This window comes from Phallusia mammillata, chromosome 1 (assembly GCF_965637545.1).
Source record: "Phallusia mammillata chromosome 1, kaPhaMamm4.hap1.1, whole genome shotgun sequence".
Taxonomy (NCBI): domain Eukaryota; kingdom Metazoa; phylum Chordata; class Ascidiacea; order Phlebobranchia; family Ascidiidae; genus Phallusia; species Phallusia mammillata.
The window spans coordinates 2325854-2351976 of NC_137252.1; the positions used below are offsets into that span (position 1 = coordinate 2325854).

Genomic DNA, 26123 nt, shown 5'->3' on the forward strand with positions numbered 1-26123 from the left:
CAAAGACATATCAAATTGTGATTTATTTGTAAAGTAGAAGTCTCAAGGAAATATCAAAATGTGATTTATTTGTGATGTGTGAAACTGCACAACCTACTGCCCAAAATCACGAACAACGAAGAGACTGATTTGGACTAACGGGAATGCTGAAAAACTGTCACAAAAATAATCTTTAATCAATTTTGTAAACCTAGAAACCGCAAGAAAAGGGAAATAGAATTTTTTGTAGCTTTTGGGTTTTATCAAAAATCGGATGAAAATTTATTTTGAAACTGGTTAGGAGGTTCGGTAGTAGGCAGAAACCGGCCGAAACCAGTTTAAAGCTGGAGTATTCCGGCCAAAGGCCGCCGAAAAACGACTTTCTTTAATTTTTTGAGCTCTAAACACCGAAAAATGAAACGTCTATAGTCTTTGGATTTTTTCAAAAATCAGATGAAAATTTCTTGTCTCCGATTTAAACCGCTTTGGAGCTTCGCTAGGAGGCACAAACCAACTAAAACCAGTTTGAACCTTTGAGATCCATTTTTTTCACGACATGCCTCACAGGGATCCATTTTTTGGCTTTTGCAAACACCCCATACGCATTAAGGTCTTGTAGGTTTCATCCCTTAGTTCAAATGATTTCTTATTTTATTGACATTACAAATATGTTTTTTTTCTGTGTAGCGAATTCCAATACAGATATATTTTTTACCAAACCAAGCTTGTTGCAGTTATGATCAATTCTAAAATAAACAAAAAGCATTCACTCAAAAAACATAAAGTTGTTCAGTCAACAAACGTAAATTATATATTGCATATAAAAAGTCACAGTTTGTAATTTTGAAGCGTATGGTTCCGCTTAAACAATCCCCAGGATGAAGCCCAGGCTTTCTTTCGTATGTTTTGAATTCTTCTGTATATTTTCTGTTAAAATAGTCTGTCACTGACCTCTTTTCAATCAGTCCCATTTTCAAAACAACCCCGAGATAAGCTTTGAATACAAGCAGTGTTATATCCTGCCACTTGTGCCAAATTGATTTATTGGTGACTGTTTTGCCTCGAAGCTGAAGTTTCGCATGAATATTTGTTGCTGTTATTATTTCATTCAAGAGATGATCATGAAGGAATTTTTGGAAACACTCCAGTTCAGTTAGTAATATACATTTTGCTACTTGCAACCATTGTTGGCAGTAATTGTATATTTTGGCAAATCCGGGTCAGTTGACTACCATGTCTTCCAACCTTGTGCATCAGTGGCAGTGGTATCACTTTCATTGTCACCATTACTACATCCATCTGTAGAATACCTTTCATCACTCTCTCAACCATCAGAGATGACAACAATACTCATCAGAAATGTCGCTAGCAGGATGTGAATAATGCTTTGTCTATGTTGTGAATTCAATTGTGTCACATCCTGGGAGCAACTGGCGTTTCATTTTTTCGCCTTGTTTACCATGTTGTAGCAGGATGGGCGTTTGTTCGTTTCGTCTAATTCATTTTACTGCTTTAGGCGGATACATTTTAATTAAAACATACATTTTAATTAAGGGCCGTTTAATTAAAAACTACGCTTTGACCTGTTTAGACCGGGTAGTGGGGTTCAGTCTTTAGTCATAAACTGTATGTATTTTTGCAAAATTTGGCTAAAAGCGCGATTTTATTCTTTCGTTAGAAACAGTATGCAAGGATCTGAAAAAGTTCTAATCCAAAGCATTAATGCCAGAGAGCATGTGTATACAATCTACATCTTAGCACAAACGTTTCAATAATCGCTGTTTTGATCAACAATGCAGATTGTCAACCGCGTTTGAAAATTTTAAGCTTAAAAACGCCGCAGAATATAACCTCAATCGGTAAGTCAACTCAACGCGTCCCCGCAGGGTATTTTCCTTAATCACGATCAGAACTTCTTTTGCAACATGTTGCACAAGTGCTAGACTAAATTGTTAAGAGGTTTATCATTTAAACTTCAATTTTCTTGATCATTCAATTGCTCATATTTAGCAAAGAGTCGCCTGTCATATTTGAAAGCCATAGCGATGTTAAAAGACAGAAGTAGACAGTACAAAACAAAAATGCCAACCGACCAGACTAGTTTTTGAAAAATCAGCAAAGCAGAAAGACAAAATTGTTACTGGGCTTTGAAGCGGTGCAGTTACCTTTTTTCCGAAACGATGTAGACCGCTGTGGCCGCACGCCGTTCATATACATCTGTACGCAAATAATATAGTTTCAAACGTCTTGACCAGCAATTACTTTTGACACTTGAGTTTATAAAAGTTTTCAATACGTTAAAGACGGTTGGTGGAAAGGTTGGTCAAAACCCGGCAAATCTTGTACTCGTGTGAAAGCATCAAGCAAATAGATAATAAGTTGCAGACAGTGTATGCTATTTCGACCTGCAAGGTCTCGTCAGTGCAGCTGATGAGAAGAAATAACCCGTCTAAGTGCACTCCAGTTTGTTGGGAGCAACATGCTAGAAAACAAGCCACCTGTTCTGTTCGATGCCACAACTTGTGTATTCGAACAAAACAGTAAAACCTACTTACATATAATGTTGCACTTCAGGGAGAACAAATAATTCTTTATTTTGTAGAGCGGTAGAAACGTTTCCCTGGGAACGCAATGGGCAATTCGGATATGTTAGAGGAAAATACTTTGGCTAAAAGTTCCAAAACCAAAAGAGAGAGCTGGAATAAATCATGGGATTTTGTACTTGCTCTTCTCGGTGGTTCAATAGGACTCGGTAATGTGTGGAGATTTCCATATCTCTGCTTCAAGAATGGCGGGGGTAAGTGGGAAAATTTGTACAATATACATTGATAGTGGGAGAGCGATCGCTGCCAGGCATAATATTAAATTTATAGAGCTCTTCTGGCAATTGTATTTTTATACCGACGTTCGACGTCCTATACGGATCGCCTAAATCAGGGTAAATAACACAGACTGCGCAGTACAGTGCTCGATAAACAACAGAAAAATAATTAAACGCAAGCACGTCACAACGCATCGAAAACACTGTGTGCGATAACGAATAATTCGGCCGGATGTATAGGATGTCGAAATGTCGGTATGAAATACAATTGCTAGAAGAGCTCTGTGAGTTTAATAGATGGTAGGTCTAACGAAAGATCTCGGTATGCTTTCGGAAAAAGTCGAAAATGCTTTTCGAAGAAAGTAGAACTAACAAACGCATATAACGTTTCAACAAATGCTACTTTAAACATTGTACCGAACCACAGGCATTGAATACTGATATGTTCAATTTTCCTGCAAAGGTTACAACTGTAAATAAATGCATGCTTGATTTAATCTATGTTTGTAATTTTAATGTCAGATATTCTTCATGAAAACAATGTACCATGCTTGTAGTTTGATTTTGGTCATGATTCACCATGGAGCTATAGCAACGAGCTTACAACAGCTAGCTTCGTATGACACATATTTGCATGCTTGATAAGTAAGAGTGTAAGAATTTGAGGGAAAAAAATCAAAGTCTGTATATTTGTGTAAAACGTAACGACGTTTCGACAAGTGCTATTGTCATCATCAGTCGTTATGTTTTACACAAATATACTGGCTCTGATTTTTTGCTCAGATTATTCAAAACCGTGAACAGTGTACCTAAGTGTAAGAATCGTTTTGATCAATATAGGGGCTTTTCTGTTCCCTTACCTTTTCTTCGTCATGGTCCTGGCAATTCCTATGGTGATGCTGGAGACTTCAATGGGACAAAGAGTAAGGCAGGGAGTTGTACAGAGCTGGGAGATAGTTCCTGTGTTTAAAGGTACAACATAAATCAAAATAAATTCTAAGGCTTGTTGTTTGCTGCGGACATGTAGCATGGGAACACAGTTTTTGAAAATAAATTTAAAATAATTTTAAGTGATTTTATTAGTTCGTTTAAATCTGAAACTTTTTTTGAAACAAAAATGAATTGCTTTTGATTGCAACTTTGTTCAAAACTAAATTGTTTATGGTTGAAATTGAATCACTAACTTTTTACGTCATTCCATGTCTTTAATAATAAAACGATTTATCAAATAACAAAGAGCAGGATATGATTCTAAAACATGAGCGCTTTGTGGTCGTCCAATCGACAAAAATGTTTGTATGCAGAGCATTTTGACCTGAATGGACTAAATAATCGGCGCAAGAGTTGCACTAAGTTGAAAATTTGTCATTTTCTAAAACAAACAAAAAAATCCACGACACCGAACCAACGCCGAAGCCACAAATCAGAAATAAAAGTTACTTAAAAACAACCACAAACCAGATACAAGTTCAAGTCGTTTTCGAAGTTTTAGGAGACGCGGAGTTTAGGAATTAACACTGGGTGGCAAAAAAAATAGAGGAAATAAAAATTATTTTACAAGAACTTTAAAAAGAAACTTGAGTGAAGAAAACCAACATGGTAACTCAGAAGCAAAAATAATCGAATCGATAAATTCGGTACACATTTCACGGTTCCTAAAAGGAAACAAACAAGTCGATATATTTATTTTGAGAATGACACAGGCTGCTGTCAAAACGTTATGTTATCGGCTTGTTTGTTTCTGGTTATAAATTTGCTAGAATTTCTAAATACACGAAAAGCAACAACACTTTAAGAACAAAATGACAACGTTTTTAGAAAAGACGAAACAACAAAGTTAGCTGGTCCAACAAATTTAAATCGAACCCGAATTGACAACGTTGCAAATTCTCAAAACGCACAAGATGCCGTTGCAAAAGGTTACGTTGACACCAACGGTATAGATTGGGTTGGAAAACCGACTGACAATCGATCTCGTCCTGGGTCGTCACACACACACACACACACACACACACACACACACACACACACACACACACACACACACACACACACACACACACACACACACACACACACACACACACACACACACACACACACACACACACACACACACACACACACACACACACACATAGGTTATGCCGAATGTTTCGCTTTCACACACACACAAACTACAGTTGTACAAACAAATTGAGTCAAAAATAAAGGTTTACGTCGAATACGGAGTGGTTCCGCGTGATACATTTTCGGTTGAAACTTAAACAAACAAAACCATGCTTCGTATGAAGTCTATTTTGCTTGTTGGACATTATTGGTGCGTTATTGATGTTGAATCTTATTGCAACAAAACAGATATGAAACCCACGTAGTTAAAGCTACAAAGGGTTTAAAGAACATTTCTCTCTTTATAGGTCTGGCCGTCGCCCAAATAATGGTCAACTTCTATAGCATTGTTAGCTATGCGGTTATTATGGCATGGTGCTTCAAGTATTTCCAAGTCAGTTTTATGTCTCCCCTGCCCTGGTCGACTTGTGGAAACCCGTGGAACACAGATCGTTGTGTGACGGCCAAGCAGAACATTGAATCGTTGATCAATATTACAACATTCGGAAATTCATCCGATACCGATAAGATTCCACACGCGATAAACGGTTCCCACAACGCAACAACCACAATAGGAGTTACCTCATCAGCAACGGAGTATTGGTTGTAAGTATAGCATAAGTAAGCAGAACAGTCGAAACCTAAGACAATTAAGAACAAGTCAAACACTTTTAATTTGTGGTATGTCATGTATTTGTAAAACAACATTTCCGATTGATTTTCATAACCGCTTGAAATATTTCATTTAACTGGTGCGATGCTAAACAAAAATCTAGTTGTTTTTCAAGAACTTGTAATTGTGCTGACGTTTCGTCCACTAGAACGGTATGATTACTTCAGAGTAATGTACATTTTCGCTTGCGTCCTCGCAATATTTCATTCATTGCTCCGAAGAAGCCCTGCCGTTCTGGTGGGCGAAACGTCAGCAAAATCACAAGTTCTAAAAATGTACTAGTATTTTGTTTCGCATCACACCAGTTGAATGACAAACTTGTTAAATATGCAACCTTCTGCTGGACGAAACGCTTGTTTCGTATTGCCTTAATTAAGGTTGCTTAATATTTTCTCCCTTGGTGAAACATTACAATCGTGTCAATTCAACATAAAACATTGAAGTCCTTGTTACAAAATATATTTGTTGAATCGTGTTAGCTTAGTTGTGCGTTCAAACTTAGTTATGGATTGCCCCCACGTAACTAATTTAAATACCCACACAAATAGAATTATTGTCGTATAAGTTACTGCCTGCGAATACCTTAACTGCTTTATTTACCCACACTATTATAGACGAATGTGATTACTGGAATTGCCAATCTTTTTGATGCGTTCATCAGAAATCTGTTTGAGTAAAGCAACTTGGAATGCAACAAATATTGCCACATCTTTAAGCGTAATTGTCTTGGAATAATATACATAGTAACGAAAACAAAAAGCCCGGGTTTAAAATCAGTTTTACCACATAGTGTCAGGACAAAACAACAAATTGAAGTTAAATAACAGAAGGGTCGCAACAGACGTTTGAATATTGCTTGATACCTTTCCACAGCCTTATGTGTGATTATTTCCAGCCGTGGAATATTGGACGTGTCCCCAGCAATCGAGGTTTCTGGCAGTTTGCGTCCGGATCTCGTAATTTGCCTCATAGCGGTTTGGATCCTAGCTTATTTGGCCACGTTCAAGGGCATCAAGTGGACGGCTAAGGTGCTTCACTTATCTTATAATTGGTACTCTGTGGCGCCTTAATAAATGTAAAGATAAAACTGAATTGAAACAGCACATGCTGAAATGTGTGTATGAAACCGTAAGCCTGGTTTGGTTCTGATCCTTTCATAGATCGTGGCCTCCTTTAAGTAACATTCGGGGCCTGTTTTGAAGTAAGGTCACTTATGAAGTGCGTTTGTTAACTTACACATAAATCACTGAAATTTACACAATCCTATTCGTGAACCCTCATGTAACCCTATTACTGCTGTGGCATACCCCAGGTTTAAAGAGAATTAATGGCATGACACGATTTTCAGCCAATAAAATCAGTTTAACAAACACAAAACTGACTCGATCTTATAAACAAAGATCATAGTACGTCAGGTCTTTTGAAGGCGTTATACCGCATCTGTGATTAATATATGAGTGTGCCGTGATCGCTAGTCTGCATAGACGCTTTAGGGCTGATTTCAGTTATGAATTTATGTTCATCTCAATTTAACGTGTTTTTTTTTGTTAGATTGTATACGTAACAGCCACATTTCCTTTCTTACTGATCATCGTGATTTTGATTCGCGGTTTGACACTGGAGGGCGCAACACTCGGCCTAAGGTACTACGTCATTCCTAACATTACAAAGATTGCTACTCCGGAGGTGAGGTTTTCTGTTTTCGTTTGTTCAGGCAAAAATATTAAATGGTCAATGTTTAGATTTGACCGAAGATATCAAATTTTATTTCTCGTATTTATGTTTAATAGTTTTATGATAAGCGTTTTTCAAACATTGAAGGAATTTCAAAACGTTTTTTTGCAATTATAGCGGCCCAAACAGACGTAAAAAGAGCCGTGCTTTGTTAAGGTTTTGGCAAATCTCCATGTCACAACAATAATACGCCCGATAATATCCACTTGAGTTACACAGAGTCCAACAAAACTACACTGGATTCTAATAAAGTCAAAATATAAACTGCAATTTTTATCCTTAACTAATATTTCACGTAACAGGTATGGGTTGCGGCTGCCACCCAGGTAATCTATTCCTTTTCCGTCGGATCGGGAGTCCTAACAACGCTAGGAAGCTATAACAAATACCACCATAATTTCTGGAGGTAAGTCCTTCTTTTAAAGTAAAGTGCAACTTTCATTTTTTAGATTACGCTTTGTCATATGAGTGTGCTTAGGAGACGGTTTGATTCGGTATATGCCCTCAATAGGCGTGGCGTTCTGTAAGTTATGATTTTTCATTTTAAATTCATTTTGCATTATTATTTAAAATAGACAGTGGCGATGCTTTAGTAGCAGAGTACATTTGTCTTAGCCAAAAAGCTAGCAATCTTTTCATCTAGGGAACGAACGCTTTCACGCTAGTGGTACAGAAAGAGGATTCGTAAGTCAGACCGCGCTTTTCGTGCCTAGGTTCAACTAAAACGACCTGATTTTGCATTCAACATCACTCGTCGCATTTGCACCAACTTTCGGGCCTAATGTGGGCCCGTCTGCAACTCTGGTACATAAGCCAATATATTACTTTATTCCTGCTAATTTTTACCAGCGACTGTTTTTTTTTACTCTATATTTCATGACACCGAAAATTTCAACGTTTACAATTACAGGGACGCAGCTATATTCTCCATATTTAACGCTATGACAAGCTTTGTGAGTGGACTGGCAATCTTCTCCACACTTGGGTTTATGGCAACATACCAGGTATCCTAGCAGCTTACCAAATGTACACTTAGCAGAAACACTAACACTCAAATGCTATTTAAGTACATCAACCAAACAATAAACAAGACCAACCACTGTTTTGTTATTTGATTAAACTTACAAGTTTAAACGAGAAACAAACAAGCCAGTATATTTGAATATAAAAGCAGAAGACGTTGACAAAAACTCGACGCCTCCTGCCCCCTTTGTACCTATTCAACGCCTGATCTTTCGATTTTTTTTTCGTTTTTATCTGCGCATGGTTTTATGTGCTGCTTGGTTTTTACATTCATTTCTTTTGAAAATGACACAACGTCATGTTCTATACAAATGCATTGGCTCGTTTGTTTCTCGTCAGAAACTTTGAAACCGTGAATTGTGTATCTACGTTACAAGTTAAGATTTAGGTAAAATAGGCCTTGCGCTTCTTTATGGACAGAATGCTACGCCTTATTGCCAAAATTGTTTTTCCAATTTTCCGCTACAGAACACTACAGTGGAGAAAGTTGCAAGCTCCGGTCCAGGGCTTGCGTTTATCGCCTACCCAGAAGCATTGTCGCTTTTGCCATTACCTCAACTGTGGAGCGTCGTGTTCTTTCTCATGATTATTTTCATCGGCTTTGACTCGATGGTAAGGACAGGGTCAAAACATACACCTGCCCACTATTAGGCCACAGTAGTAAAAATGTATGAAATCAAAATGCCACACTGGACACAAAATTGAAAATTATCCTTACCGAAAATAACACTCAGAGACCTTTTTGTTTTTTTGAACATCCCACGAAGGAACAAGTTTAAACCCAGCTCGAAGGCCCAAAAGTTGAGAAAATTTTGACACAAATGAGAGGGTGGAAAGTCAGGCCCGAATCAGACCCGTTCTGTTCAAGTTTGAGCCCGAACTCAATCCAAAAAGCGCAGCCTCACACACAATTGTTTTAGCAAAAACGTTCAAGCCCAAATCCATAAAGCCCGGCCCGATTTGTAACAGAAGGTTTTGTGGGATTATAATCCTAGAACAAATGTATTCACAATCCGATTTTTTTACATATTTTTATTTGGTTTTAAAGCGATACTTGTAGATAAACCATTGCCCTGAAACGCATTAAATCGACCATTTATACAGTTTATTGCACAAGAGGCGATTATGGCAATTTTGTTTGACAACATCCCAGTATTGCGCAAGAGAAAGGAACTCTACCATGCTATTGTGTGCTTCTTAATGGGATGCGCCGGACTTTCAATGGTTACGCAGGTAAGACGCATAGCTAACAGACGTTTTATCGTCAGCAAACTTTACAAGACTAAAATGTCTCGGTAGCAACACCTAGTGTTTGTGGTGTTGAGTTTATTTCGCTTAGTGAAAGAAGACATAGCGACACAATTGCACTAAAATAATCAACAAGCCGGAAATAGCTGCGCTACGAGCGAGACCTAACAACTAAGAGTTCTTTATGGAAAATTTTGATAAACCAGAATCGAACACGAATTACATTTGATACTTTAAGACACTTCACCTAACAACAGACACATGGCTTCTTTTTAAGCTCGATCACTTTTTGAAAGAGTCTGCATGATCATTTGCTTATTGATTTAAATTTAATGAAACATCAAGTCATTCATCCTTATGAATTCAAGATATATAACGATATATATTCCGTCGTTGCAGCATCGTCTGTATCTCTAAGCAAGCACAAAGACATATATCTTGAATGCATACGTATAAAGGACTTGTTTTTGATAAATATGAATCAATAAGAAACCATAAGGTTCATTGTTTTCTTCATATCCAACAAGAAACGATCTGGGAGATTATAGTTTTAAAGTTTGAAATATACGGTTAATAAATTTGAATCTATAAGCAACCATAGGGTTCGTTTTAGTCTTCATCCACCAAGCAACAAGCTGAGAGATTCTAGTTTAAAGTTTGAAATATACAGTATTGATCATTTGCTGAAACAAATTGTTATTTATCAATTAACACAGGGTGGAGTTTATGCGTTCGAGATCTTCAACAACTACGGTGCTTCAGGCTGGTGTATGTTCCTTATTGCTGGAACCGAATGTGTGGCAATTGCTTGGGTGTTCGACTTCGAACGTTACTGGGTGGAAATCAAGAGTATGATCGGGAAACAAAGAGGAAAATATTGGCTGCTCATATCTTGGAAATTTGTGGCACCTATCATATGTATTGTAAGTACCCGATGCCAAATTTTACTTGCAGTTGGGGCGACTTTGTTTGACGTGCACTTGGTATCATTTCTTGGCCTACAAGTGGCGTCTTGCAAGTATGACGGCATGTTACAGAACTTTTTCAAGTTTATAGAGCTCTTCTGGCAAATGTGATTTTATTCCGACGTTTCGACATCCTATACAGGTCGTCTTCATCAGGGTGAATAACACTGAATGCGACTAGTACAGTACACGACAAACAAAGGAAAAAAGAATTCAACGCAAGCACGTCACAACGCAACGAAAACACCGTGCGGGAACGAATAAATTGGGCCTCAGACAAAGATGATTTAAAATAAGTTTTTTAAAAAACTACACAGGTCATATTCTCAGAGCGTCAGTGTCTTTTTACAAACCAAGAGGACAAATTGAATTAAATCCTTGTTGCGAAACACTGTTTTGTAGGGTCGATTGGTTATATCTCTAAAAATGCTCAAGGTTAGGGCTATTAGGGTCGGGGTAAGGTATTTTTAAAAACTTATTTCCCAACCCAACCCATTAATAGCCGCTAAATAAAAATTCAGCTCTTTACGCTCCCTTGTGAAAGCGAAGTTGTTATTCTCGTTATGGTGTTAGTATGGTGCAGTGATGTTAGTACCGTTGAGTACCTGAAACGTGGCTTTCATCAAACTCCAGCTATTTAGGTTTAGGCCAGGGGCGGGCAACTTCTCCAGTCGGCGGGCCTGATATGGGAAAATGAAGTACTTGGCGGGCCGGATTCCTGAAACGATACATTAATCGCGTATTTATCCAGTGATTTAAAACGGATTTTTGACCACCTAAACCAGGGGTGGGGAACCTTTATGTTATAAAGGCTACCAAACGATTTATCGACACTCGTGTAGGCCGCATAGACTATTTCCCAGGCCAGGCGCAGTGGGGCTTACGGTCCCAGCTAATTGAAATTCCTCACTACATTTTCATCTTCACTACAACATTCAGGATTTATTTAACCTAGAAATTGCTGAACCTGGAGTTTTTGGTAGTCCTAACTATGGAAATCGCTTTATGTACCACTATGGGACCACATGGGTCTTGTTTGAAAACCGCTGCCCTGGAACTAATCAAAAAATAATCTGCAATAAAGTCAAAAATACGTTTCTGTCTATTTTTTTCAGCGCCTGGTGCAGTCGGTTATATCAACATATTAAAAATGTATTTTACCATCGAAGGCCGCACTTAGTGCCCTAAAAGGCCGCATGTGGCCTTTAGGCCGCAGGTTCCCCACCCCTGAACTAGGCTATACGTGTGGAAACAAAGAAAACCGTTAAAGTAGGACACACACAAGGTTGGTAGTTATGTCGTAACAATGGACATATGGTGCAATGGTAACAACGGCGGGAATTGTTTTTGCTATTTGAGAGCGTTACTGTGCGTTACAACTGTAATTTGATGTAGTAAGCAAGTAATGGGGGATTGCGGCAGACTGTGGCCGCGGGCCACATTATCATATAAGACCGGAAACTGTCCGCGGGCCGCTCAAAATCCCGTCTCGGGCCGGATCCGGCCCGCGGGCCGTATGTTGCCCACCCCTGGTTTAGGCTGTCATTTGTTTTACAGATTATAGCTGGTTACTACGTGACAATGCATAAACCACTACGTTATCGGGATTACGTATATCCACCATGGGCACAAGCTATCGCCCATCTAATGAGCTTCAGTTCCGTTATAATGATTCCTGCATATGCGATCTACAGCACCTATACCACATGGAAGAACGGAGGAAGCTTTCGAAAGGTATGACAAAGTTAAGCAACTTGACCAATCCACTATATACAGTTTATCTGAAATTTGTTTCTATAAATCATAGCACGCCAGGCTTATTAAAGGCGTTGTGCGGAATCTTGTCGGTCTCCCAAGCATTTCTGTATGACAAGGCATAGACGAAACCTGATCGCAGGTCTGCTAGGACGCTTTAAAGATGATCTTAATTGTTTCTAGACTATAAGGATTAACAGTCAGACTTGAAAACCACAAAATAGAAAAAATACGGCATATAGTCACTTTGTATACAAACTATTAAAAAAACACGCTACTATATACAACACTCACGGTCGCCATTGAGTAGTGCAGACAAAACTAATACGATTTTTATGTTACAGTTGCTTGGACAACCACCGAACGAAATTGTGAAGGAGGCGGAACCACTTGCAACCTCAACATCAATTTAAATATTCCAAGAGAATATAAAATCTTTTGTGCATTTTTTAACCCGTTACTTTCTCTCAACAATTTAATTGTACAGAGAATAGGTAATTGTAAACGCCACCAAAAGACAAGACCATGACGTATATGAACGAAGGGTTACATATATTACCTATAATCAGGGATGCCATATCGTCCCTATTTCTATACCTCGTCCTTATTTTAAAGGGCTACGTCTTAGAAAAATGTATTTTTTTATTTCTAAGAAATGTCTTTCTTTTTGACTTTCGGCTTATTTTGTCTTATTTTCGACAATTACAAGTCAAATCGCTGCTGCAAGTAAAAGTAAACTTAAACCTGAGCTATCGTGAGATGCACGCAGCTTTTTCTACGACCAATGAGTTGCTGCAACAGATTGATTCGGACAAAAAACATGACATATAATATGTCATGACTCGTATAAATGCAAAGATTTATTTGAAAACGTTGGCTTTGTGTTGTATGAAAATTTAGTTTTTCGGTTGTCCTTATTTTCGGCTCTGTGTCGATGTCAACCCTGGCTACAGCCTATCTTGTCTCCAGGTTAGTTTGGAGGCCGAAAGAGGCTTAAACCAGTTTGAAACTGGAATATTCCTGCGAAAAGCCACCAAAAACCGGATTTATCTTCAATGCCTTTGAGTTTTTTCAAAAATCGGATCAAAATATTTTTACTTTGATTCCAGTTAAAACCGGTTTGGAGGTTCGGTAGGAGGCTGAAACCGGCTAAGACCAGTTTGAAACTGGAATACTCAGGCGAAAACCCACCGAAAACAGATTTTCTTCAATTTTTTGACACCCCAAAAAGGGAAAGGCTATATTCTTAGGGTTTGATCGAAAATCGGGTCGAAATTTTCGATTGTGAAAACCGGTTTGAACCGGTTTGGAGGTTCGGTAGGAGGCAAAAACGTTTCTAACCGGTTTCAAACTGCAATATTTCTGTACAAACCCAACGAAAACCGGATATTTTTTCGATATTTTGACCCCCAAACATCGAAAAAACGGAAAGGCTAATAGCCTTAGGGTTTTTTCTAAAATCTGGTTAAAATTTCACGTTTTCGATTCCGGTTGAAACCGGTTTGGAGGTTCGGTAGGAGGCAGAAACCGGTCCTAACCGATTTGAAACTGGAATATTCCCGCAAAACCCACCGAAAACCGGACTTTTCTTCGATTTATCGAGCTTCCCCAATCGCGTAAAACGAAAACGGCTTTGATTTTTGCTTGATGAAGAAGTCGCTTATTTTATTTTTTAATTTATTGTTTGGAATCGATTTCTTTGCTAACAACGTTTGAAAGTTTCTTCTTGTATATTGCAAAAAAACTGATACATACATTCTTTAAGGTAAACTATGGCAAGTTTGCATTGTCATGGAAGTTTGATATAATGATTCCACTTAATTACAAATACTGCAGTATGGTGTTTCGTTGAGTTAGATGTTTATTTGCAAAGAATTTTATATTTTTTACCAACACGAGACGCATAATCATAATAGAAGTTCGGGTGCTGCTGTGGTGTTGTCAGGTTGAGCCCACTCAGGAAACACGCTTAATCCAAACATGCTCATCCCGTAGGTATTGATGAACACCGAAATCACTGCGATCCCAGCCACGTTCAGAAACCAACCAGCTTTGATCTGAATAAAGACAAGAAAACGTATTTAACATGTGATAAAACGTTTTGATTAATGTTTTAAACAATGTAAGCCTAACGCTTTAAACTACGTGGAACATACATGACCACTACACAGTAGAGTTGGAATACATAAATTTAAGCAAATTTCAAACGTAAGACTTAGTGAGAACTAGGATTGACCCGATACTCAGTTTTTAATCCAATACCAGTACCCGATACTTTATTGACTGCAGTCGAAGAAACGACACGCTAAACCGCGGTTTACTTGTCTATATGGGTATTTGGTATTATACACGCTAAACCGCGGTTTACTTGGTATGGGTATTTGGTACTATACCTCCAAAGTATCGGACATCATGGCGATAAATTATCATGCCACCTCTCCTAGTTAGAACCTAGTTAGAAATCTAATTTATATGGAACAGAATTGGAAGCATGATCACCTTGTTTCCGTTGAAAACCTTGTTTAATCCGGAGCATGATTTATTGGAATTAGACTCACAAACAAACATCTAAGAATATAATTGGAAACAGGATCACTTACCAAATCGATAACCTTGATGTGGCCATATGAGAAAGCGATGGCGTTGGGAGGGGTTGCTACGGGCAACATGAATGCAAGTGATGACGCAATTACTGGAGGGAGCATGAGATATAAGGGGTGCACTTTAATGCTTACAGCCTGTAGAGGAAAAAGTTAAATGTTATGAGAAAGGCTTTGAGCAACTCCAAGAATAAGTTAACTGCAGACAATTTACTTTGTTTGTAGGTATTGTAAGAAATAGATTAATTTCCGTCTTATTAAAAAGCTTATATTTGTCGTTTAATTTATAATTAGATAACCATCCCGTGGAGACTTTATACTTCACGGTATGTTTACTTTTTATCTACACAACCATCTGACGGGGCTTGCAAAGTTTTTAAGCAGTTGATCAAACCGAAGAAGGAAAACTACAATGTGTTTCAGCCTTACCACAACATAAAAATATATTTAGACTTTTCGCTGCTATATCCTCAAGTTACTCCTGATGTTTGTTAAGTGATAATTTTATCCTAACAATGGTGCTTTTACCGTTACACGTGCACATTGGTGCATGTGTTCAACACAAATATTACACAAAAATGCTTTGTTATAAAAACAAATCTTTTAGAAAAACACTGAATAAACACTGTAAGTCCTGTTCCTACCAGGTCAGCAAGGATCGGAACAAACAGAGCGGATGTCGCAGTGTTGCTGGAACATTCGGTGAACAGACAAACGATGATGGTGCAAACCAGGCAAATTGCCCACGTCTCGATTCCGTCCAAAAACGAAAGTAGTTCTCCCATCCACTCCGAAAAACCTGATTGCTAAAAAACATAAAACAGAAATCATTAGCAGGAATCAATATTTTCTCTTTGGTTGGATGATAATCTTCAAAGTAATAAAATAAGTAAAACAAAACAATACTGACAAACATTGCTGTAAACAGATACTTCCAAGAAAAAGTTTTTCCGAATGCCAAAAATACTGGTTTAATGGAAACTTACGGTAGCACCACAATAGGTAGATACCTACTTGCATAATTTAAACTTCACATAACGTGACAGGACAAAGAATAGTAAGAGAGACTATTCATTTGGAATCATCACTGCAAACTGATTGTTCAAAAAATCAGCTTATAAAAGTCACTCACGTTTAATTGTTTTAGTTAATGCCTTTTTTAATTAAATGTACAAAGTTTCTATTCTGCAGGCAAAAACGCAGTTATTTAAGTTTGGTAAATAACTTTTGGTCGTAGTGGACTTTATGAACTTTATTTCTATGTTTTATTCACCACAGCTCCATCAGCCAGAGCGAATCCTCCCGTCAACAAGAAGAGAATATCCCAGGGAAACATCTTGTGCACAGTAGCCCAGTTAAGCACGGGTGGAACCGGTTTCTTGATGACTAAACATGACAAAGTCCGACAGATAAAACGACATCCAAAAATACCATCGTGGTTTGTGATAAAAATAGTGATAAAAGGTCGGCAACACAATTATTGTTTTTTTTGCATTTATGTTTCAAATGAAGTACGACACATTTAGGTTCAAACAAGTTTCACAACCCAAGACATTGAGTAACGCTATCACTGTTTCAAATTTTTCTGATAATTTTATAAAAAATATTTTGGTTTTGTAAAAAAATTCATGTAATATCAGTAACTATAAATTAAATAAAACCGCACCCATTGAAATATTATTTATTGAACCAATAATAAAAGTTCTCAGTCGTCAAGCACAAACTTTCAGAAACACTTAAACGCTGTTTACCTTTTGCTACAGAAATTTAAGCTTGAAAATTAAATTACCAGTGTTGTCGTCACGCTTGAGCAACGACGGTCGTTCCCCGGGTAACACAAAGAGGAACAGGGCCATCGTCATGGCAACAGTGCCGTCGGTGGGATGGTCCTCCGGGAAGATGATCGCCCAACCCGGGATGAAGCCGGGATCACGGAAGAACCATAAGAGGGCGGTGCAGATGAAAAGTACGAGCACTGTCACTTCGCCCCATCTACAAAAGGAATGAAATATATTAATGAAAAACCAAAACTGCAAGAAAGTACTTATATTATACATTGCTCGGGATGTACAAAAGAAAATATTGACTTTTAACTTTGTTCACCATACAACTTTATTTATTTTGTGTTTATTTTATGATTGTATGATTAGTTTCAATGCTCGGGTGATTTTTTATGTATGGAAACTAACTTGCCCCTCATCATGTTTAGTTCAGTAGTTGTTGGGTTGACTCATGTGATTAAAAATTGACCTCTTTGGCTAAAATTTGAATGTTGAAAAATATTCAAGACCAGGCTTTAAAATTTCAACTCACTTGATGTCGCCAAGTGCATCGAATTCTTTGCGAACAACCCGCTTGGCATCTTTTTCTCCCTGAGATTCTTCCCCTTTGCCAAAACACGATGTAACTTCACTGAAACTAAAAGACTCGAGAACTTATTTACCAGAAAGATATAAACAAGTAGTTTTTACTTTAGTATATTTTCCATTTTAATATTGTCCTATTTTTTATTTTCATTTTTCTACAAATCATCACTTTAAGAATCGGAGTCACCCACAGAGTCACTCACACGAACAATCAGAGTCACATACTCAAATAATCAGAGTAACTTGCACAAAATTTAGAGTCACTTACTAAAACCATAAGAGTCACTTACTCGAATCCGAGCCAGAAGAAACTGAGCCACAAATAAGCGATGACAACGAGCACACAGGCACCGGGTAGAGAGTAAATCATCCAGTTGGCAAAAGTCAGTTGAATATTAGCGTCAGGAAATATTCTGAACATAACAGAAGTCATTGTGAGATCATAGTAATCATGTTATTCATTAAAATAAAAACGGTTAGTCGAAACATTGTTTAGAAAGCTCAGCGTAACTATGACATACTATTAAACAACGCAACAAGAATTTGTTAAGGTGCAGAAAGATTTTAAGTTTTTTGGACATATTTTATTGAAAGTTTTTTTAGCGGTTTTGCCGTCAAACAAAGTTCCAGGCAAATACGTAGAATTTAACACAATTATCTTAAAATTACTGTCGGCTTACCTCCAAACAAGGCTATAATCTAACAACGACTACCGTATATAACTTACTCGCGGATAGGTCGCAACTTTTTTCCTATTTAAAAAAAATATAGGTGCGACCTATCCGCTCGACATAAGTGCAAATCGCCACCAAGTCGGAACAAAATTGAAAGTTTTCGGCTATTGCAAGTACCGTATTTTCCGGTCGGCTTATTGGGCGGATATAACGTATTTATTCGAGTATAACGCGCAAAATTTTATACTAATTTTCAATAAAAAATAAAGGGTGCGCGTTATAGACTCGAATTGTAGTGGAAATGTGCTATCGAATACGGGTGCATGCGCTCGTGCACGCACATACCAATGCGAGACAGTTTCATGAGCGCACACGCACATGCGACGGCTCAGCGTGCGTTGGATTTTCCCGCTTTGTTGAGAAAACATAGTTTTGCGGTTTCAATGCAATGCAGTTCAATGCTAAAAAACAACCAATTGCACCCGTTATTTATGCAAAAAAACTAGGGAAAGCGCCTTTCAAATCCCTAGATTTTCAGTGCGACTTATGCGCGAGTCAACTCATAAATTACACTTTTTTAACACACAACTAATAGTGCGACCTATACGGTGGCGCGACCTATCGGCGAGTATATACGGCAATTTACGTTGTTTACTATGTTAGAACATGTTTTTTTATCTATTTTGTTTAGCATTTGTATTTATGATAAGAAAGCTAATCATATTAGGAGTTGGTTTCAGAGTAGTAGAGCATCAGGGGAGCAGGGCATCAGAATAAAAAAGAGCTCAGTAACGTCAATCTAAAAACTTACATCTCATTTCAACCTACATTTCATATTGACCAGATAATATCAAGTTAGGGGTTGTCCCCGTCAACGTAGCTGTTCCACCGATGCTTGCCGCGTAAGGAATACACAAGGTGACGCCCTTGATCAAGTTTTCCATCCTGTCGCTTCGTTTTTTGTCTTCTTTATCCAACCACTATATAAAGTGAAATAGGTTGTTGAGGTAAAAATGGTGAAAAATAACTATAGAAGGGCAAGAACTTGGCTGAACGGTCCGGCGCGCATGACTTTCCTACAAACATAGAAAGCCTTGATCGGGATTCGAACCCCGTAAAAAAAAGTTAAATGGATTAAAAATGTGTTAAACAACTGCAGTTTAAAATCTAAAACAAAAACCAAAGAGATTCCAAAAACCTTCGGTGAAAAAAAACTCTGTGCCAATATTGTGTATATCGTTTGATTTGTTTCGGCCCAGGGTTTTATACACTGTGTTTGGATTATGTTGATGCAAATCACCGAAAAGTTACAAAATGCTTACACAATAACATTTTTAAATATGTATACTCAGTTGTGGTTGTTTTGTACCTTATTTATCTGAGCAATGTTCATGGAATTAATTCTCTATTTTTAACTGTTTATTTGAATATGGCAAACGTTGAAGCTTTCAGCTTGCTGAACAATGTGCCTCAAAAGCAAACACCCAATATTTGTTTAACCCTTTCCTTATCTTAGCGCGAGTGCTTCAGGGGCGCAACGTTTGTCAGAAACTCCACCGCTACAAGCATACCTTATCTTCTTATGTAAGTTTATCTTAAACACACAGTATCTAGGGTCGCGAAATAATTAAACATTGTCAGATTCCTGAGTACTTTGTTAAAGTGGTTAGAGGGAAGCCTTGCATTTATTTTGAACTCGTGTATTCTTTTCAGTAGTAGTAAAATTCCTTGTTTTGCAAAACCTAAATGCGTTGTTTTTGTATTTTATACATTTCTCACCTCAATTCTATTATTTCTATGTGTCAGCTCGGGGAATGGTAAAAAGTTTTTGCAATTGCAATTATAGTATGAAGCAAATCGTTTTTGTCTTTTACCGCAGATTTTAACGAAAAAACTCACTCCCTCAATTTAATTTAATAAACACAGCAATTTCCTTGTCCCAAAACATTTATTCTTCCTATATTTCCCTTACTATGTGTTAGTTTTTTTTAATGAAGGTATATTTTCCATTTGAGAACTATTAACTTAATCGTTTGATTACCTTTTCAATCTCGGCCTTTTCGGGGTCAGTCGAGTCGTAGGACGGCGGGCTTGCTTCGGTAATTGTGTCACCCTCCTCCTAATGAACAAATACAACATTTCGACAAATGGTTTTGCGTAAGAACGAAGGCCAGTTCCACGAAATTGATAATGTCAATATTTGAATTCTGTATGTGAGCATTACTTGTCACGCAAACATGAATCACAAGTAAACCTACAAGTTAGGGCATGGAAAAGTACTGTCATTCTGTTGACTTCTAGTTGTACTGCCGTAGTAATTAGATGACTCACTTACAAATATTGTATTGGGGCTTAGATGTAAAGGATTCAATTCTAGTCTTGTATAAGTCACAACACAGCTGCTGGGACTACTTGGTGTTGTACTTATACTGCATATCATGTATGCAAATCGAACCTTTCCTGCTCCACAAACACTGGCCCCTAATTACGCTAATTTAAAAATATAACAATTGCTTTGACGTAGTGAATGGTGTTAATGGTTACAATCATACGAGATACTTGTTTTTAGACATCTGTTTTAATATCAACCGAAAAAATGCAACAGTTTCTCACGCCAAGTGTGAGCGCTAGGAGGAATATTTATTGATTTATGAGTTGCCTCTTGGCCGGGAAAAATCTTCGTCAAAATTGCCCTAGTCTTCCCACATACATGCATATTAAGAATATAATGTGCGACAATTAACATGGCTTCGTGAGAAAACTTAATTACTGATTTTGCGTGCATCAAACTTTATTTGACAACAAATGTGGTTACATTATCTACTATTCACATTTGATTTTGCTAAGGGTAAACTTTCATGTGATACGAAAATACAAAGTAGACCCCATGTAACTTGTTAACAACATCACATGGTTATATGTCTTATAGGCATACCTACTGCACTTACAATGATATTGTCTCACCTCTTTCTCGAACGCTGCATTATCGGTAAACGATGTCACTTGCATTTCACTGTCGGATTCGTGCGTAATGATGCTCTTGTTGCCGTCGGTTTTGAATCGTGAGAGTTTCTCTTCTCTGATCTACGTCAAAACAAGTAACTTATATTGAAATGACTTAAGTATCTCATAGCAGTTACTTAAAATTTGTTGGACTTCAATATTGCATGAGGTGGAGTTTAAACGGTTAAATATTCAGCTAAATTTAGATATGCAACAAGATTCGAAAAGCAACATAAAACTACAATGATTTTGCTGAACTTACTTCACAAGAAACAATTGTACCGTTTATCACACCATGGTAAACTTATGAAAATGGAAATTGTAAAAGTTGCACATTTTCAGTTGCATTACAACCAGATTTACAGACATCAGTTAATTTAAAAACATCACGTCGTTCGTTCTCTAGATTTTTAGACATGTATTTTTTGGCCTTAACGGTAACTGCAGTATTTGTAAGCAGGCATAACGGGAGATTGCCATCACACTTACTCTTTCAAATCCTCTCTCAGAGTCAGCTTTCAATTCTCGGAAAACAGCCTCCACTATAGGAAGCATCATAGCAGTGGAAGCCGTGTTGCTGATCCACATGGAGAGTAGAAATGTTGTGAGCATGAAGCCCAACATCAAGCTGTGGAAATGAGAAGCCTTAATTGAAGATAAAAATTCAAGCATATCAAAATTTAAAAAAAATCAGAGAGGTTGCACGCTGACATCTTGTTGATGGTTCTATTACTAAATAAGACAAATACAATTTTAATAAATAGACCAAATGTGGTAAATTTATATGTTGGACCATGGATAAAAATGAAATGAGTTTAAACAGAAACATATTAACGAACACAAAAACTGATGTATTTACCTTCCAGGTTATTGTTAGGACTTAAAGTCAACATAAAAAAGGTTTACTGTCCGCGTGTAATATGGCTACATGCTACACCTATATAACACACTTGTAGGCAAAAGTCAAGACCTTGCTTAAGCCTGCGTGCAACACCATACCCCCACCCTGACAAGTGAAACCGAAAGCTTCAACGACCAAAAAGTTGTAAATTTTATCATCTGTCTCAAATCTGTGTGCCTTTGTAAATTCCAAAGTTCGCCTTTAACGCACATTGGGCAGCAATTATCTTTTCGTGTTACGACCTTTTAATCACAAGGCAAACACAACAGCTGATAGGAAGTAGCTTGTTTGTCCAGCCTCATCAGGACGTCATACTACGCGTGATATGTGACAAGCCGAGGGTTTCTTGCCCACAACACATTTGGCCTGGTGTGCTTTACAAATCTGCATCACAAGTCTAAATAGGCGAAGGCATATTGGACCCAAAATGTTTACAAAATACAAGCTTTTTTCTCAACACATTTTTTTTTTCTCGTAGCAGCAAAGTCAGTAAATCGTTACAAAAATCGTTGTCTATTCAGCACTTAAAGTTTACTACATAGAAACCTTTAAAGCGAAGTTGTAGGTTGTATAGTGATTTGAAAGCAGTGTTGAAAAACTTGAACAATGCTTTTAAGTGATAGAGTTTCGTCATGTCATTTAAAAGTTAAAAAAAAACGTGTAAAACTTAACTTCTCGAGTTAGTTATAACGCCTTTAGACTTTTTAGCCTTGCTTTTAAAATCCTTAAGTTGGTTACAACCCAACTTCAAGTTGAACCAGGCTCAAAAGAGTAAGCAAAGTGTTATTCATTGTCTGAATATGTTTGTTCAAGTTTGGTGTGCATAAAGTTCGTTTCTATTGTAACTGCAAACAGGGCGAGGCCTCTACATTATTCTTTTCATCCGAAAATTAAAGCCGCACAATCCAAATATAGCTGAGCATTCAACCAATGTTTACGTTTCACGCTCGACTGTCGTAACGTTTAGTCATTGTGACTCATTTGTCATACCCTGTGACTTTTCCCTTTAAGCGGCTGTCAATCAACGCTTCATTAGCCGTGTGTCAATCAACGAAATAAAACCTGGATATTTGGTTTGGTTTGTTTACTCAACAGATCAAGCGAGGAAAAAGCTAATCCAACAAAATTCGCAATGAATGCAGCACATAACAAAAAAAATCTACAACATAATAATGTTTTGTTTCGGGCAGATGTAGATACTTTTTAATTTAGTTCTAATAACGTTTTTCCGATTGTTTTACGGTTTTCGAAATATTTTGCCATTCACATTAGCGAAATATTGCAAAGGTAAATTAATGAAAACTACATGGTGTTGAGTTACATATTTGAAAGTCGTGAGTTGGTAACAAAATTACAAAAAAACTCGACTGGATTTATATTTTCCCGTATTTATATGAGCTAGAGGAATCTAACTTATATAACACGGTATAAAACCACTGAACCAATGAATACGACCTCAACAAACATTATTCAAAGCTATAATGCGCATTGTAAAATATCCAACAATGGTACCTGTTTATTTTATGGCGGAGTTTTATTGTCAAGTGCGTAGAAGGCTTTTTGGCACTTGTGAGATAGACCAATAAATTAACACCAGACAATACCGTTGTAAAACAGAAGTCACACTTTGAAGCATGCAACTAAAAATTTCCTGACAATCGTTTACTACAAAACATTGCTGAACACACCATTGTGCTCAAAAGGCTGCACAATGAGCCAAATTTGCTGTTTTAATTGCATTATAAGTCAACGTTCCACTTGATCTACTTTTAATATATTTTGATTCGGCAGAAATATACAAATTTTATAAAACCTTTAGTTATAATGTCTGGGTGGCAATCGGGTGTTCAGAATATACCACACTTAACAGAATATGAAAGTTCTACGTGATTGTTCGTTCTTATTAATATCACTACTAACAAATTTTGCGTCTTAGATTATTCGACACATACCGGGCCGCAAAACAATGCATTCAGAAACACGACAAAACAACTCTAATACCTCTAAACAAGTAACACCTTGCTTAAATCGGCCCGCTGTATATATATGTCAACCTCTGCCCTAATCACTTCTCGAGGATTTTTAGCTAACAACATTTTATATTGTTGTTACAACCTTAACCTGTATTTTTGCATGTTTGTAATGTTATGTAAAAAATTCTAAACATACTGATTTTCCACCACCATCAGTCAAAAAATAAACATAAAATTTCCATACTGTAAATGTTATGGGTAAATCACAAAACGTCTCACCATCTCGGCTTAACTCCGATGAGAAGGAGAACTTTGAGAGCAATCCTCTTGTGAAGTCCAGTGACCTCCACGGAGATAGCGATGAGCATTCCTCCAATGAAAAGAAAGCTGGTATCCTTGAAATATGATTGGCTCACTTCATCTCCAGTCATGATCCCACTGAGAGGAAAGATCGTAAGAGGGAGGAAAGCTGTGACCGCAAGAGGAATCGCCTCCGTGATCCAGAAAATGGCCATGAGAAGAATCGTATATCCACATGCTGCTTCCTGTTGGAACAAAAGATAAGATCTTGACGAATATAGTATGGTGTAAAACCCGGCGTTTTCAAAGCAATTAAAATGAGATTCTAGTTTTTCGGTAAGGTCAAATAAGTAACAATGCTGAGCTTGAACTGTTTAATTTAACATTCACCCGAAATTCCATTCTTTAGAAATAGCAACTTACTGCCACTATTTTTAATTGTTTGATTCCAAAAAAGATAAAAAATTAAGGAAGCACAGAACAATCAAAAGCAACAGTACTTAAACTCGATGCGCACTTTTAAAGGCCTGTTCAAAAGTTGTTACTTTTTGATTGGAATTTACTGAGTGACATTTATGTCCGGACATTTATAAATGAAGTGTAGAGACGTGACCCTAAAGTAAGTTAGTCTCTGGTTATTAGAGTATTACCCCATTGCTTATTGAAACAGCTTCTTGCAGTCAACTAACATAGACAAACTACAATGTTTGATCAACAAATACCGACTGTTCGAAAAAACCCTGTTTGCAAGTTGTTACTTTTTTTGAACTTAGTAGAGAGGCCCGGACATTTATAAATGAAGAATAGAAAAGTGAAAAACGAATCATTAGAGTTATTCTCTTGCAGTGTTAGATCAACAAACACTTACTGTTCCCGGGATAGCAAGCGGAATAGGCAGAAGGATGAGTGGAGTCAGGAAAATAATCAGGGTATTCCGAAACGCCCAAATCTTTCGAAGCCACAACGGAGCAGCCATAATATAGTTGCACTGGTGTTAAACTGATTAAAGATATTCTTCAAAAAGCGGCAAACATTTATCTAAAAATCCAAAAATATTTCAAAAGTTGCAAAGAGTTTCGCAAAAAAAACTATTAATGCTTAATACTCAGTATTAGTAGCAATGACTGCCCTTGCAGACCGACCGCCACAAATGTTGCAAGCTGCAAAGGTAAAGTCACGTACGCAAACAATTTTATTTCAGGGCCAAAACTCGATGTCATTAAAAAGGAAATTATCACACACATTAAATTTTTGGAATGCCAAGTCTCAATTCCAAATGGATAAGCTAGCAAAATTGGGAATAAGCATTTGTAATTTTTACTAATATTTAACACAGTCTTAGAAAAACAAAACAAAAAACTATTAACTTAAAGATTTTTGAATAAATATTTGCATCCATGTGTCTGAATCACTTTCTCCAACAAAGTTAATGGCTTTTATGATACAGTGCAATAAAATAATAAAATACCGGTACGGTACAATAAATACTGGGCTTCGTAATTAAACTTTAACACATGCAACCTGACCCAAATGCGGCTCAAACACGGTACTTTATACAATGCTGCATTGCACAAAGACTGCAACTCTGTAATGGAAACGGCAAACATACGAAGTTTGAAAGGCAACAAACCTGAACGCTCCTTTGCTCCGCAAACACCACCAAGCACACAAGCTTTATCCAAACCTCATTAACTAAAGGATGGAATCGTTCAAAGGATTGAGCGAGCGGATGTTGAAGATGGCAAGAGTTGCAAGCACACAGCACTGCATCGGTGCTGTTTGGCGATTGCGACGATTCAAGGAACAAATATTTGTCCTCGCCGAGTTTGCATTACAAACATTAATACGCTGAACCAGTTTGTTTGCGGTATGATGACTTCAAACCAAAGTATACTCAACAGTACATAAAGTTTTATGACTGTGAAGGGAGATTAATTAAGCCGGTACGAAAAACCCTTTCTTCTTCTAATTATCGTAAAACTTAAACAACTTTTAAAAA

The 26123-nt window shown here is 37.4% G+C and overlaps 2 protein-coding genes across 3 annotated transcripts; one reads left to right on the forward strand and one right to left on the reverse strand.

The window, feature by feature from the left end:
- Positions 1-2526: 2526 nt before the first annotated feature.
- Positions 2527-14072, forward strand: LOC145238716 (sodium- and chloride-dependent GABA transporter 2-like). Of its 2 annotated transcripts, XM_080101962.1 has the most exons (12): positions 2528-2776; positions 3641-3772; positions 5218-5515; positions 6478-6610; positions 7134-7268; positions 7619-7722; positions 8227-8320; positions 8808-8951; positions 9444-9572; positions 10304-10510; positions 12110-12286; positions 12652-14072. In XM_080101962.1, exons 1-12 carry the CDS (start codon positions 2611-2613, stop codon positions 12718-12720), a joined length of 1788 nt encoding a protein of 595 aa, XP_079958088.1. In that variant the 5' UTR covers positions 2528-2610; the 3' UTR covers positions 12721-14072. The 2 variants fall into 2 exon arrangements, with proteins under 2 accessions (XP_079958096.1, XP_079958088.1); XM_080101970.1 differs by lacking the exon at positions 9444-9572 and having other exon boundaries at positions 2527-2776.
- A 70-nt stretch (positions 14073-14142) lies between these two features.
- LOC145238707 (solute carrier family 13 member 2-like) lies at positions 14143-25162 on the reverse strand. Its single transcript, XM_080101954.1, has 13 exons — positions 24993-25162; positions 24104-24369; positions 21440-21578; positions 20912-21031; positions 19989-20066; positions 18776-18927; positions 17564-17686; positions 17221-17325; positions 16697-16899; positions 16181-16293; positions 15552-15713; positions 14908-15045; positions 14143-14364 (listed from the first exon to the last, which is right to left on the reverse strand). Exons 1-13 carry the CDS (start codon positions 25098-25100, stop codon positions 14215-14217), a joined length of 1857 nt encoding a protein of 618 aa, XP_079958080.1. The 5' UTR covers positions 25101-25162; the 3' UTR covers positions 14143-14214.
- Between the last annotated feature and the right edge of the window lie 961 nt (positions 25163-26123).

Excerpts from the sequence above, each read along its gene's own strand:
- LOC145238716 (XM_080101962.1), top strand. The coding sequence starts at position 2,611 with ATGGGCAATTCGGATATGTTAGAGGAAAATACTTTGGCTAAAAGTTCC. Across the intron at positions 3,773-5,217 it reads GATAGTTCCTGTGTTTAAAG|GTCTGGCCGTCGCCCAAATA; the intron begins GTACAACATAAA and ends CTCTCTTTATAG. Across the intron at positions 5,516-6,477 it reads TCAGCAACGGAGTATTGGTT|CCGTGGAATATTGGACGTGT; the intron begins GTAAGTATAGCA and ends GATTATTTCCAG.
- LOC145238707 (XM_080101954.1), bottom strand. The coding sequence starts at position 25,100 with ATGGCTGCTCCGTTGTGGCTTCGAAAGATTTGGGCGTTTCGGAATACC. Across the intron at positions 20,067-20,911 it reads ATGCAGCGTTCGAGAAAGAG|GAGGAGGGTGACACAATTAC; the intron begins GTGAGACAATAT and ends TTTGTTCATTAG. Across the intron at positions 15,714-16,180 it reads CTCTGGCTGATGGAGCTGTG|CAATCAGGTTTTTCGGAGTG; the intron begins GTGAATAAAACA and ends TATGTTTTTTAG.